The 12088-nt window shown below is 39.4% G+C and overlaps 1 protein-coding gene across 12 annotated transcripts in view; it reads left to right on the top strand.

Moving 5' to 3' along the window:
* Positions 1 to 10923, top strand: part of CHRM2 (cholinergic receptor muscarinic 2) — a 118008-nt gene extending 107085 nt beyond the window's left edge. For 11 of the 12 annotated variants that reach the window (XM_085568823.1, XM_085568821.1, XM_085568816.1 and 8 more), the window contains one exon: positions 2313 to 10923. In XM_085568823.1, coding sequence (XP_085424949.1) covers positions 2352 to 3749 — 1398 coding nt within the window. In that variant the 5' untranslated portion in view covers positions 2313 to 2351 and the 3' untranslated portion in view covers positions 3750 to 10923. The remainder of the gene's footprint in view (positions 1 to 2312) is intronic. The other variant, XM_085568820.1, reaches the window with a different exon arrangement.
* Positions 10924 to 12088: the final 1165 nt, after the last annotated feature.

The following is a 12088-nucleotide window of genomic DNA, read 5'->3' as shown; positions in this document are numbered from 1 at the left end:
CCAGAGTAGCTGCAGAGCACCAGATCATGAACCTTCTTCAGCTGATTTTTTTTTTTTTTAATCACTACGTCACTATGCATGATTTTGCTTCTTCATTAGAAATGCATTCTGTCAAGAATGCTCATAAACAACTCTGCTTGGGAGAAATTCTTAGCTTGTCCAAAAAATTGATGTCTTACACATCTAGCTGGATAACCAGCTGCTCAGCTGTGAAGCTTTGGGAGAAAAATAGACTGGGAATTGCTGAAATGACAGTCCTATATATTAAAGGTGTCCCATCAATATTTTTGCACAGAGGAGAAATTCTGCTACATTCCACTCAGCCTATTCTTACTGTAAAAAGCACACACTTAACTAAAGCACTCCTTCATTTCGTTATCTTGAACCTGATCCCAAGGATTTTATTGTTGTACTGGTAAATAGATAGCAAAAAATAAATGTCTGCTGAGCCTTATGATCCTCTATTTATTCATGTTGCATGTTCCTCTATTTATTCATTGAAGTATTCACTTCAACATAGAATTGGTAAAAAAATTGTAGCTGTTTTTGATAGGAAAGGCAAATGCATGAGCCCCACCCTCTCTCTGCCAGTTGTATTTCTCTAAGTATAAATTTCAAGATTACAAAGTTTCCTCAGACAGAAAACCTTTCACCCTGGTTTAGCATTTTGACTTTTCCACAGAGACAGGCTTGCTTATTTTTCTGAGAGTTCAGAAGGGGTTTTGCCACTGTGCTGACATTTTGCATCACCTTCTCTCTTTTGCATCTGGAAAAAACGGGAAAAAAATAAAAAAGCACAGTACTGAAATGACAGTAAAAATGCATTGCTCCTTTGAAGTGACGTGGACTGCATATGTCTGTGCATCAGCAGGTTAGTCAGAGGAACCAGAGGAGAATTTTCTAATCCCTGTTGTATAGAGGAGCTGTACACAGATACTTTTTTTGTCTTCCTTTGATTCCACCACCATGTTTAGAGACTCTTTCTTAAAGAAGTGATGCCTTATGTGCGAGGGGGGGGAAAGCAGAATATTGTCATTAGAAAAAAAACCCTAACTTCCCTGTCACATCTGGCCTTCATGCTTCAATAATCCTTTGAGCACAGCTCATAAATAATGAGCACTCACATGCTGTACAATTCCAGTGCATTCTATTGACTTCCAGGGGATACACAAAAAGATAGAATATATCCTGAAGGCAAAAGCACGCTGTTTTCTTAGTCTTCTAGCAAATGTGTATCACTAGCAATTTAATTACTATTTATTGAGCACTGCCAGTAGAGTATAAGGGGCACAAAAATAATTGCTATGTGTAAATAGAACTGATTTTTATTTGTTTCTTTATTTAGCATTACCCTGCTATCTATGTCAGACCTTTTGTTTTAGCTTTATGTGATGCAGATTAAAAATATTGTGATTTGAAAAATAATAGGAAAAGTGCAGTCAAGCAAGCATCAAAAGATAATACCATGTTTTAAAAAAACCTGAACAAACAACTATGACTTATCCAGGTACAAATACTCAAAAGTAAGTAAAAAATAACTTTCATCTTACTGAAATTGGAAAAAAAAAAGAAATAAAATATATTTGCATCTAACTAAATAGGCAAATGATCTACTGAGGTGAGTTTAGAAATTCTGTTAACTTCAACAGACCCAACCTCTTTTGTTTATTGACAGATGAATTAGTTTAATGAAGTGCCAAAACCTTTGTGTTGCCTAAAAAAAAGAAATGCTGGGTAAGAAAACTGGGGGGGAGTTATGGTAAAAAACCTGTTCCCTAAACCTCACAGAAACATGCCCAGGTGGAAAATGAAAGAAAAACAGAAGCAGAGATCTCCTTCCCATTGTCTGCCTCTCAGTAGACTACAGCTTCACTTTGGGTTATAAGAAGGACACCCTCCAGTCCAGACCTTTTATTTGGAATAGGGTTTGAAATGAGCAAAGAGAACAATTTTGTTAGCAGGAAAGAAAATAATATGCAGGTTCAGTTCCAAAATATTATTGACTTGAACTAATATTCAAGTCAATATTAGTTTTAAAAAAACAAAAAAAAGAAAAATGCATCTAAGAACTTAAAAATGTAGTTTTGGGTCCAGATGTGTACCTTTCTCACATATTTAGAGCTAGCCTATTGTTCTGTTATTCCTAAATTGCACACTGTAAAGTGTTTCCATTGACCAAAGCTGACTGTTTTTTTTCTGAATACATCTTCTAGCTGAGAACATTTGCCAAGTCAGTTTTTTTGGGATCCATTCCTTAAAGGCTAAGGGGCTAACTTCCTGATGGTGTCTGTTTTCTTTTCTTTCCTCTGCAGGCTTAAGTTGTAACTGGGTATCTTGTTATCAGAAGCAAAATGAATAACTCAACGTACTTAAACTCTTCCTCTGAAAATGTGATGGCCTTGGAGAGCCGCTATAAGACTGTCGAGGTGGTGTTCATTGTCCTGGTAGCAGGGTCTCTCAGCCTGGTCACCATAATTGGAAACATCCTGGTCATGGTGTCAATCAAAGTCAACAGGCACCTTCAGACTGTCAACAATTATTTCCTGTTCAGCCTGGCCTGCGCTGACTTGATCATTGGCATCTTTTCCATGAACCTGTACACCCTCTACACTGTGATAGGCTACTGGCCCTTGGGGCCCGTGGTGTGTGACCTCTGGCTGGCTCTTGACTACGTGGTCAGCAACGCCTCTGTAATGAACCTGCTCATCATCAGCTTTGACAGGTACTTCTGTGTCACCAAGCCCCTGACGTATCCCGTGAAGCGGACCACGAAGATGGCCGGCATGATGATCGCAGCCGCCTGGGTGCTGTCCTTCATCCTCTGGGCCCCTGCAATTCTCTTCTGGCAATTCATTGTGGGAGGAAGGACTGTCCCAGATGGGGACTGCTACATCCAGTTTTTTTCCAACCCTGCTGTCACTTTTGGCACTGCCATTGCAGCCTTCTATTTGCCTGTTATCATCATGACTGTCCTTTACTGGCAAATCTCTCGAGCCAGTAAGAGTCGGATAAAGAAAGGAAAAAAGGAAGCCACCCAAAACCAAGAAACAGTTTCCCCCAGCCTTGTCCAAGGTAAAATAGTGAAACCAAACAATAACAATATCCCAACCAGCGGGGATGGTTTGGAGCACAGCAAAATTCAGAATGGAAAAACCAGTGAAGAGACTGTAACCAATAACTGTGTTCAAGGGGAGAAGGAGAGCTCCAATGACTCCACCTCCATCAGTGTGGTCGCTTCCAACTTGAAAGAGGATGAAGCTACCAAAGATGCCAGACAGGCTTCTGCCTCCCAAGACCATGTCAAAGCAGAGAACTCCAAGCTGACATGCATCAGGATAGTCACCAAATCCCAAAAGGGAGACTGCTGTGCCCCTACCAACACTACTGTCGAGATCATAGGCACGAACGGGGAGGAGAAACAGAATAGCGTAGCCCGGAAAATTGTCAAGATGACAAAGCAGCCAGCCAAAAAGAAACCACCCCCTTCTAGAGAGAAAAAGGTGACAAGGACGATTTTGGCCATCCTCCTGGCCTTCATCATCACCTGGACCCCATACAATGTGATGGTGCTCATCAACAGCTTCTGCACATCCTGCATCCCTGGCACCGTATGGACCCTCGGTTACTGGCTCTGTTACATCAACAGCACCGTCAACCCCGCCTGCTACGCGCTCTGCAACGCCACCTTCAAAAAGACCTTTAAGGACCTTCTTATGTGTCATTACAAGAATATAGGAGCTACAAGGTAAAAGTAATAATGAAAATAATTGTGGAAAGGGTGAAGGAGTTCCAAATTAAATTCAAAAAAGCCTCGATGCTATAGCACTTTATGCTCTTCTATGGAATGTGCAATCCAGGATGTTAGTGGAAATACTGATAAGGGGTATCAGCTGTACCCCTGAGGACTACGCTTTAAAACATTTTTTAATAAATTAAAATAAATCTTTAGGACACGGGGATGTTTGAGAAATTATTCAAGTATGAGGACTGGAGGCACAGTTCCTTACTTTCTGAGAGTATTCTGCAGAAGGGCTTTAAAGTCTATGATTTTTGGTCATTCTTTGTAAAATACTTGTTCTTTCATTCTCTTTTTCTTTTTCTTCTTTTTTTTTTCTGTGTGTGTTTATTACATCTTCATCTAGGTAAAAAAAACCACCAATTTTAATAATAACTGTGTGGAAGGAGCATAGGAGTTTGGAAGATTATTGCATAATTTAAATCAATCATGGCAGAAATTTTCTAAAGCTCAAAGTTGTCTAAAGCTGTTTTGCCACTGTCATATAAGAAGCTTAATGTCAGGTAAATCATGACAAAAACTTTTTATGTTGTTTATGACACCACCATTTCCAAAACCACATCAGTTCTGAAAGTGTTCTTATGCGCAACATGTAATCATTGTATGTCGTTCCAAGTCTGCTGCTTGCCCCATCCCAGGGGCTTTTGTTCTGTGACTACTTCATCATGTCAAGATCAAAATGAAAAGACGTGGTCTTGTCCAGATTGCTACATGCCAAGACTTCAGCATCCATGTAAACCAAAGCTTTTGAGACGATTTTGTTCACTTTGTTCGTCACATAACAACAACCTGAGGATTTATTTGTCTTTTACCTTCATCAGCCTTTTCTTCCTTTCTGTACCTTACTTGTCCAGAGCAAGACTGAATATTAAAAGAAGTTGTAAATTTAAAGGTTTCATCCAGTCAGCCACCATGATAGCCAAACAAAGGGTCTCAGCTGAAGAATAGAAACAAGATTATTACTAGAAAAATAAAAGGCTACATCCATTTAAACGTGGATGTAAAGATGAAGAGGTATATTGAAGCTTCACAGAATGAATAGTTAATATTAGATGACCATGCTCTTGACCTCTGAAAAGATGATTCTGTGATTAATTTATTGAGGAAAAGAATAAGATAGACTGACATACCCACCTGGATCAAGCTCTTCTAAGCCCTTAGTGTGAAACTGAGGTCCTTTCTGGGTGCATCCTGCACAAGATGTTTGCTTTCTGGAAAAGATATTGGTCACGTTGCCTTGTACTACCTGAGAGCCATATTTTGACTGTAAGCCAAGGGGTAACACTAATAAAAATACAGAGTGGGAAATTGTGACTATAGAAAAACAGATATTAAAATAGTCTTGATGGGAGTCTGGCAAGGCTGGAATGCAAATATTTTTTGCTACTCTACACTAGGTGAAATTTAGATAATTTTTACCTGACAAAGAATTTAGTATTCCAATATTTGATATTTACTGTAGCAAAATGAAACATTTTGTGGACAGGTCACACAGTATCAGATTACTGAAAACAAAGATTGTCTGTGAGTTATGCATATTTTATTTATCTCCTTGCTAGTACCTCTAGCTTCCAGGCCTTAACAAAGGTAAATTTATATGTTTTCTTACCCAAAAAGAGCACGGATAGTGTCCTGAGGATTTCTTTTCTGGAGTGAAAGCCACCATCACACAGGACACCAATTCATTTGGTTATTTCATGCTACAACTTCAGAGTATTCCAAAATGCACCTCAAAATAGCAGTTTCTGAGATTACAGTGAAACTAATCTTGCAGAATTAAGTTTTACATTTGACAAGCTTAATGGAACACAGTGTCAAAGCACTTTGGTATCATGACAATTTTCATGTTTTGCAGTACAAGTTCTCAACAGAAAGTGAAAATGAGGAGGATTAAACTGCAGTAAATTAAGGCCACATTAAATTATGGATTAACATGTCTTAATATGAAGTCATTGAATTTATACCCCTAGTGGTTTCATCCTAATATAACTGTCTCTATACAGCCAAGGATCTAATTTTGCAACCCTCACTTGCCTTGAGTCATATCTACTATCACTGTTTTCATCTTCCTGCTTCTAAGGAAGAATAACTAAACGACAAAGTTTGCCAAAATGAGCACTGCTTGCTTTTTAAAGCTTCACTCACTAGGTTTATCTTGACAGGTCAAAGGAAGGACTTACACATTCCTAGGTTTTTCATTCTCTTACAATGTTCAAAAAATCCAGATAAAATCTCAAGATAAAATAAAATGTGTTCAATTTCTATATCTGACTTCTTTAGAAAAGTTTCGTAAAAAAGACACACCTGCTTCTTTCTTTCAGCAAGTGCTATGGGTATGGTACAGGTACTCAAATTGGGAAATAATGGTTGTATAACCATACTTCATCTTTTAACTCTGGTTTTCTGTCAGGTGTGCAAATCCCTTATTCTCACATTTGAACCTATCACTTGCTCATAATGAATAACATCTAAGGACATTCCTATAGGTTAAGAAGTGCGACAGATAGATTTCAATTATACTCCTTCATCATGTGATATGATGACACTCAAAATACCACAGGAAGAAAAGTATTTTGGGGTTAGCATTCATGAAAAAAACAAGCAAAGGAAAAACATAATTTGAAGTTTTCTACCACGTTTCCCTAGCACTACCCTCACTTTTGATCTCAGAAGACAAGGTGCTTTGATTTGTGTTATAGTATATTTAAAAGGTTTGCAGGACACACAATCTCCTGTGTTTCCACCCTGTAAGTTTATGGTGCATTCACATTTGCAGACAATTAAAGAGTGTAAAAACAGATGACATAGTGCCCCTATGTATGAATCCACAGGCATGCAAACACACAACCCTACATGGTTTATATATACGAATAATAACCACCTGATATTCAAGATATTGCATGGAACCTTGTCTGCCTAGTGTGCATTGCCAGCTGCTGGGAGGTGTAGAGCCAAAACTTATTGTACTGTCTAGCCCCTCCTGAAGGCAGAGAAGAGGCAGAATGTGCCCTCAGATATTAGGAACCTCATGGGTCCTCAGCTGATTGTGGCTCAGTAAATCAAAAATGTGCTAATGGTTCAGAACTCCAAAATAATTTGTTCTTGAATATCCTTTGAGCTTTCATGTCTCTCCTTTGTGTCCCAAACCACATTCACCAGGTTTCACTTCCCTCCTGAGTGATAGTTCTGCAAGATCTAGATGTCAGTCTTGAAGAGCAGCTCTCCCTGGGCAACTTCGGCTTCCCTCACTGTCACCTGCACCCTGTGGTCCCCAAGGCCCCAGGTGGCCCTGCTGGAGCTGCCTCATCTTCACCTTGGGCTTGGCCAGAGGATCCCAGAGGCACATCCACACCATGTGCTGCACTGGCCACTTCTGCTTCACACAGAAATCAAGCACACTGTGCAGGTGACTCATGAGAACAAAACAAAAAGAAAAGAAATCCCAAAACTGATAACCAACAACAACAAAAAAATTGCAGCTAGAACTTCTTGTCCCCTCAGTTTCTTCCTCTTTCATAATTTCCAGAAAGAGGCAGCCCACAGGGAATGATTTCTGTTGTCATGGGACAGTCCTACCTTCATGCTCCATGAAGAGAAGAGCAACCTGGAAATGCATCAATCCAGTGGGCAACTTTTCTAAGTATTAAAGATGTCTGTGGTCAAAGAGAAAGGAAGAAAAAGAAAAATAATGAAAGAAAAAGAAAGATAAATAAAAAAATGGAAAAGGAAAAGGAAAAAAGAAAGAAAGAAAGCTGGAGCAATATTTAAAATCTGTTTTCCAGTGAGAACAAAATCTAAGAAAACCTTGTCAGCCTTCTTTCTTTTTGAGATTTTCATTTGACTTATTAGGAATCATAGGATCTATTGAAAGATAGCAAAGTGTTTGAATGTTGCCTGTTGAAAGGAAGTCCAAGGACAACAAAGAAATCTATATAGGTCAGATTGCTTTTTCTTTCTTTCTTTTTTTTTTTTTTTTTTTTTTTTTTTTTTTTTTCTGTACAAAAGCTCAAGGGGATGGGAGTGCCCAAGTGAACCCCAGAGATCACTTGTTTGGCATACACAAAGCATGAAGGGGACAAAAGTAAGTGCTTAAATCTATCAGCCCTCTGTTTTATACTCTTCTGGTGGAGGAAAACATATTGACAAGAAGAGGTGCTTTCAAGAAGTGTGGCTATGGTGAAAACAGCCCACGCACCACTGAAGAAACCCTTGTAGTGGCCCAGCAGCTCCTGGCCTCCCATCCAGGGATAGGAGCAGGAGGGCAGAGACTTCTTCTTGATTTTATCTCTTTATGGATTTGAATGTGCCCATTTGTCTGTGGGGCTTGCTAGCAAATTCACTGTCCCCTTCCCCAGTTTTGACTGATTTTGATCTCTGCTCTCTCTTCATTCCTACGAATGAGCCATTCCTCTGGATGTCACCTCTCACCTCAGGACACTGCTCCCATTTTCTCCTGTGGTGCTGGGGAATTGAATTTTCCACATCTGCTGCCACTTCTATATCATGGCAGTGGCCTAGCAGGACTGGATAGGTAAAGCATCCTGACAGCCAACCTGCTGCAACCTTGACATGAATGCAGCTTGGGGGCAGGAGTGCAGTAGAGCCATGTGATGTTTTTTCTCTCTCCCCTTAAAATACTTTGGAAAAATCTTTATTTTTTTATAAACTGTGGAGTTTTTGTGGGCAAGAATGTAAGGCTTTACATAAGAAAGGGCAGAGAAACAAACTTTGACCCTGTGCATGGGGGGTGTTTGCTGACAGAGTTTGGTGTTTAATAGTCCCTGATGACAACAGTGCAAGTGGTAGAAATTAAGAGGCTTAAAAGAAGTTAGCTTTTCTTTCACTACAGACACAAGATTTCTACATAATATTGCTTTTTCAGTTCTGGTATGTTATAAAATGCTCTAGTTAAGGAATCTTTCTTTTAAAGTTTATAGAGAGCCTTGCCTTGATGGAACCTCAGAGATGGTCTTTCATTTTCTGCAGCCTCTCTTCTCTGCCTGTTTTTCCTGTTTTGCCACAGTTTTGCCAAAAAGCTTTCCCCCTTACTTTAACAAGTGTCACCTGTGTTACAGCTACAGGCTTGTATTTTCACTTGCCTTTCAGGCACTGTGAATGCTGGTATTTACCCTCTTTGACCCCACCCAAAATCTGCCTCCTAGCATGCAACATCCTCCTCCACAGAAGCCCAAGGTACTGTGTGGAGTGGCAAGTTCCATTAATCCTTTCTGCATGGGTTTTAGATTGGAAATAAAACAAACCCTCCGATGAAACAAAGCCAAATCAGTTCTTTTGTTCCCCAGTTGTGTTATCTCTGTGCTAGGCACAGCGGTGGATAATGTCAAAGAGTGAATGTGCTTGCAGTGGGATATCATGCTGCCACATGCATAGATTAATTTTGTCCTCTGTGCAACAGAAAGGCAGCCCTGCCTTCCCTCGAATCCCCTTTCATTCATGAGCTTACTAGCAGAGCATTCACTGAGAGTCCAAACCTAAGAATTTAATTATAGCAAGGCTGTGTTGAACATCTACCACAACCAATGCAATTATTTATCCTATATTTTTACTTCCCTCCTTTTGCAATGGCCTCTTTTGCTACACTGTGGAGCTAGTGGGTTACATGAGCATATCAGTCTTCCCAGGCCTCATATTTCAGAGTACTGGATAGATTTGTTAAATGCATTTCATTCCAGTAATAACCAAATAAAAGAAAATAAATCCTGGTGTCTTTTTGCCTTCCAAAGTTCTGTATTACCTGAAAAGTGCCATTCAGTAACTACTCTTTTTTTGTCTTTCCACTGTGAGTTTCTTTTCTTTTTTCTTTTTTTTCTTTGAATCATACTTGCCAAGAAGCACACAGAAACCATTTTCTGAGATGTCCCAGAGTGCTCTCACTCTGGCAGAAGCAGCTCTATGTGGTTCATGAAGCAGTGTGATCACAGTGCCCTTGGAAGGAAGAATTTATTTAAGAATTTAAGATATTAAACACTGGGTGCTTAATATCTGGACTGACTCACCTGTCAGCACTGGAGAAAGCACAGGGGGACACAGTTGGTGTGTTCTTACTGGCAAAGGGATGAGCCACAGTTGGATTGCTTTGCTGCTTCCCCCTGCTCATGTAGACTTCAGGGAAGAGGTAGGGATTTCTGCCCCTGCTGGAGACTGTCTCTCCACCTCTATCCAAAGACTGCCCTTCCCTGAAGCACACCCTGGCAGCAGTGGCAGTAATAGTAATAAAAACACTGGTGGGAGAGCCATGGCTGCCGATCAACAGACATCCATCTATCCTATCCCTTATTTCTGGTGCCACTTGGCTGAGGTGGGAGGTAAGTTAGAGACTAGCAATTTGTAAATACCTTTAGGTAGTGTGTTTTAACATGACCAACACCATATCTTGACAGTGTAAAAAATAATACATTATGTGTAGCACTATCCAGATAAGCTTATAATGTAAATATATCTATGATGAATGTCAAATTACGCTTCAAGCTCTATGTATGAGGAAGAACCTCATCTCTTCTTGAGATCTTTTTTAACTTAACAATATGAAAAACTTGTTATTCATTTATATATATACATATATATTTAAAAACCTGCATTCTTTTCTTCAAAAGAAAATACTACTGCAAGAAAAAAGGAATGCATTACCTGTATGTGATCTCCAAAATCATGTGGCAAAACCAGGACTGGTCAAATTCTTGATGCCGTACATTTGATCTCATATAAATAAGATAAGCACAAGTTTATGGTTAGCTGAGTAAAGCTGACCCACTTGATTATATATACATTATAGATATATATTTATATATGCTGTATAGATATACATATATAATATACAACATTCATACAGTGGAAGCAAAGTTTGATTAAGTTATATTAACTGGGAATTTGGGTGTGATGTTGTGTTCCATTTGGAGGAAAAATTTCTGTGTTATTCAGCAGCATTTGTTATAAAAGATGAAGAAAGAAGGTATTTCATCAAAACAAGCCATGAAGGAATAAGCTGATGAGGGTTTGAAACATTTTGAAGAGACAACTAAATTACATGCAATATATATGTATGTACTTCTGCTGAGTTGTATTCCTAGTTAAAGCATTGCATTAAACAGAGAATTATAATAGTAAAATTGTGTTTGCATGTGGTATCTCTACTTATTTGATCTTTCTACTGGCTGAACTAGTCTGTAAATATAATGGTGATAGATGGAGAAAAAAATTTTTTTCCTACAGTAGCCACAGGCTGAGAATGCCTGTAGTAACCAGGAAAAAAAAAAATGTAAGCTTCTTTTCCCTGACTTCCTTGGCAAGTGTGAAGTTCAAGAGAGGTCTGAAGTACAACTTCACCTTTTCTTGTTTGTCCACACCTTTGTTCCTCCTTCAGAAAATGTCACCTTTAACCACAGCGTCCCTAGAGCGTTCTGACAAGGGCCTCCACTAAAAGCATTCCTTCAGATATTTCTGTCATCCAAGTATTGAAAGGGAATAGGTAAGATTCTTTTATAGCTGTCCTGTTATATCCAAGCAAAATAAATTTCTAACTTTGAGGGGAGATGACACCACTAACAACCAAGTACTTGCTGAGTTTCCTTTGCCTTATGAATGCAAACCTGTCTGCATGGCATGCTCAGAAAGCATCTAGGAGTGGAGATAAAGAAATAAGGTGCATATTCAGCTTCTCTGGGTCCCAGGACACTGTTTCACCACCACTTCAGAAGCAGACAGGGCTCAGAAGCAGCAAAGGGAGTGAGTGGGTTGACTGGAGACCATGGCTGCCCAGGTAAATCTTGCTTTTGGAGCACAGTCTATCAGTTTGACAAGTGACTGAAGAGGGGGTCTCTTAAGCCTGGTGAGTGCATCAGCTCTGTCAGGGTCAGGATACTTTTGTCCAGCTGCTACAGAATGAGAAGAAGCCATTTTAATTAAGTAGCCTATGTTGCCTTCCTTTTCCTAATTTTTTCTTTCTAAAATTTGAGGATCTTCACTGGTTCCACATTTACAGGACTTTATACCTGCCTCAACCTCTCTGTCAAAGATTTTCTACCTCTGCCATTTGCTCTACTGTTTCTTCAGCTCAAGCTTGCCTTCAGCCATATCACCATCCATCTTCACCTGTACCTTTCCAAAATGAAAGCGAGAAAAGCCAGTTTTTCACCTGCCTTTGTCTCAGATAAGTCAGATAAATTGATTTGTTAGAGTAGATTTATTTACTCAGCCTGTATTGAAACCCCCTTACACCCTGCAGAGCAGAGACTCTACTGGTAGGTTGTAAGGTAGGAAAATTTTAAGGGGTTG

The sequence above is a fragment of the Lonchura striata genome, chromosome 1A, assembly GCF_050655825.1.
Source record: "Lonchura striata isolate lonStrDom1 chromosome 1A, ASM5065582v1, whole genome shotgun sequence".
Taxonomy (NCBI): Eukaryota; Metazoa; Chordata; class Aves; order Passeriformes; family Estrildidae; genus Lonchura; species Lonchura striata.
The sequence above is the reverse complement of the archived record's forward strand: the minus strand, read 5'-3'. Positions and strand labels throughout refer to the sequence as shown.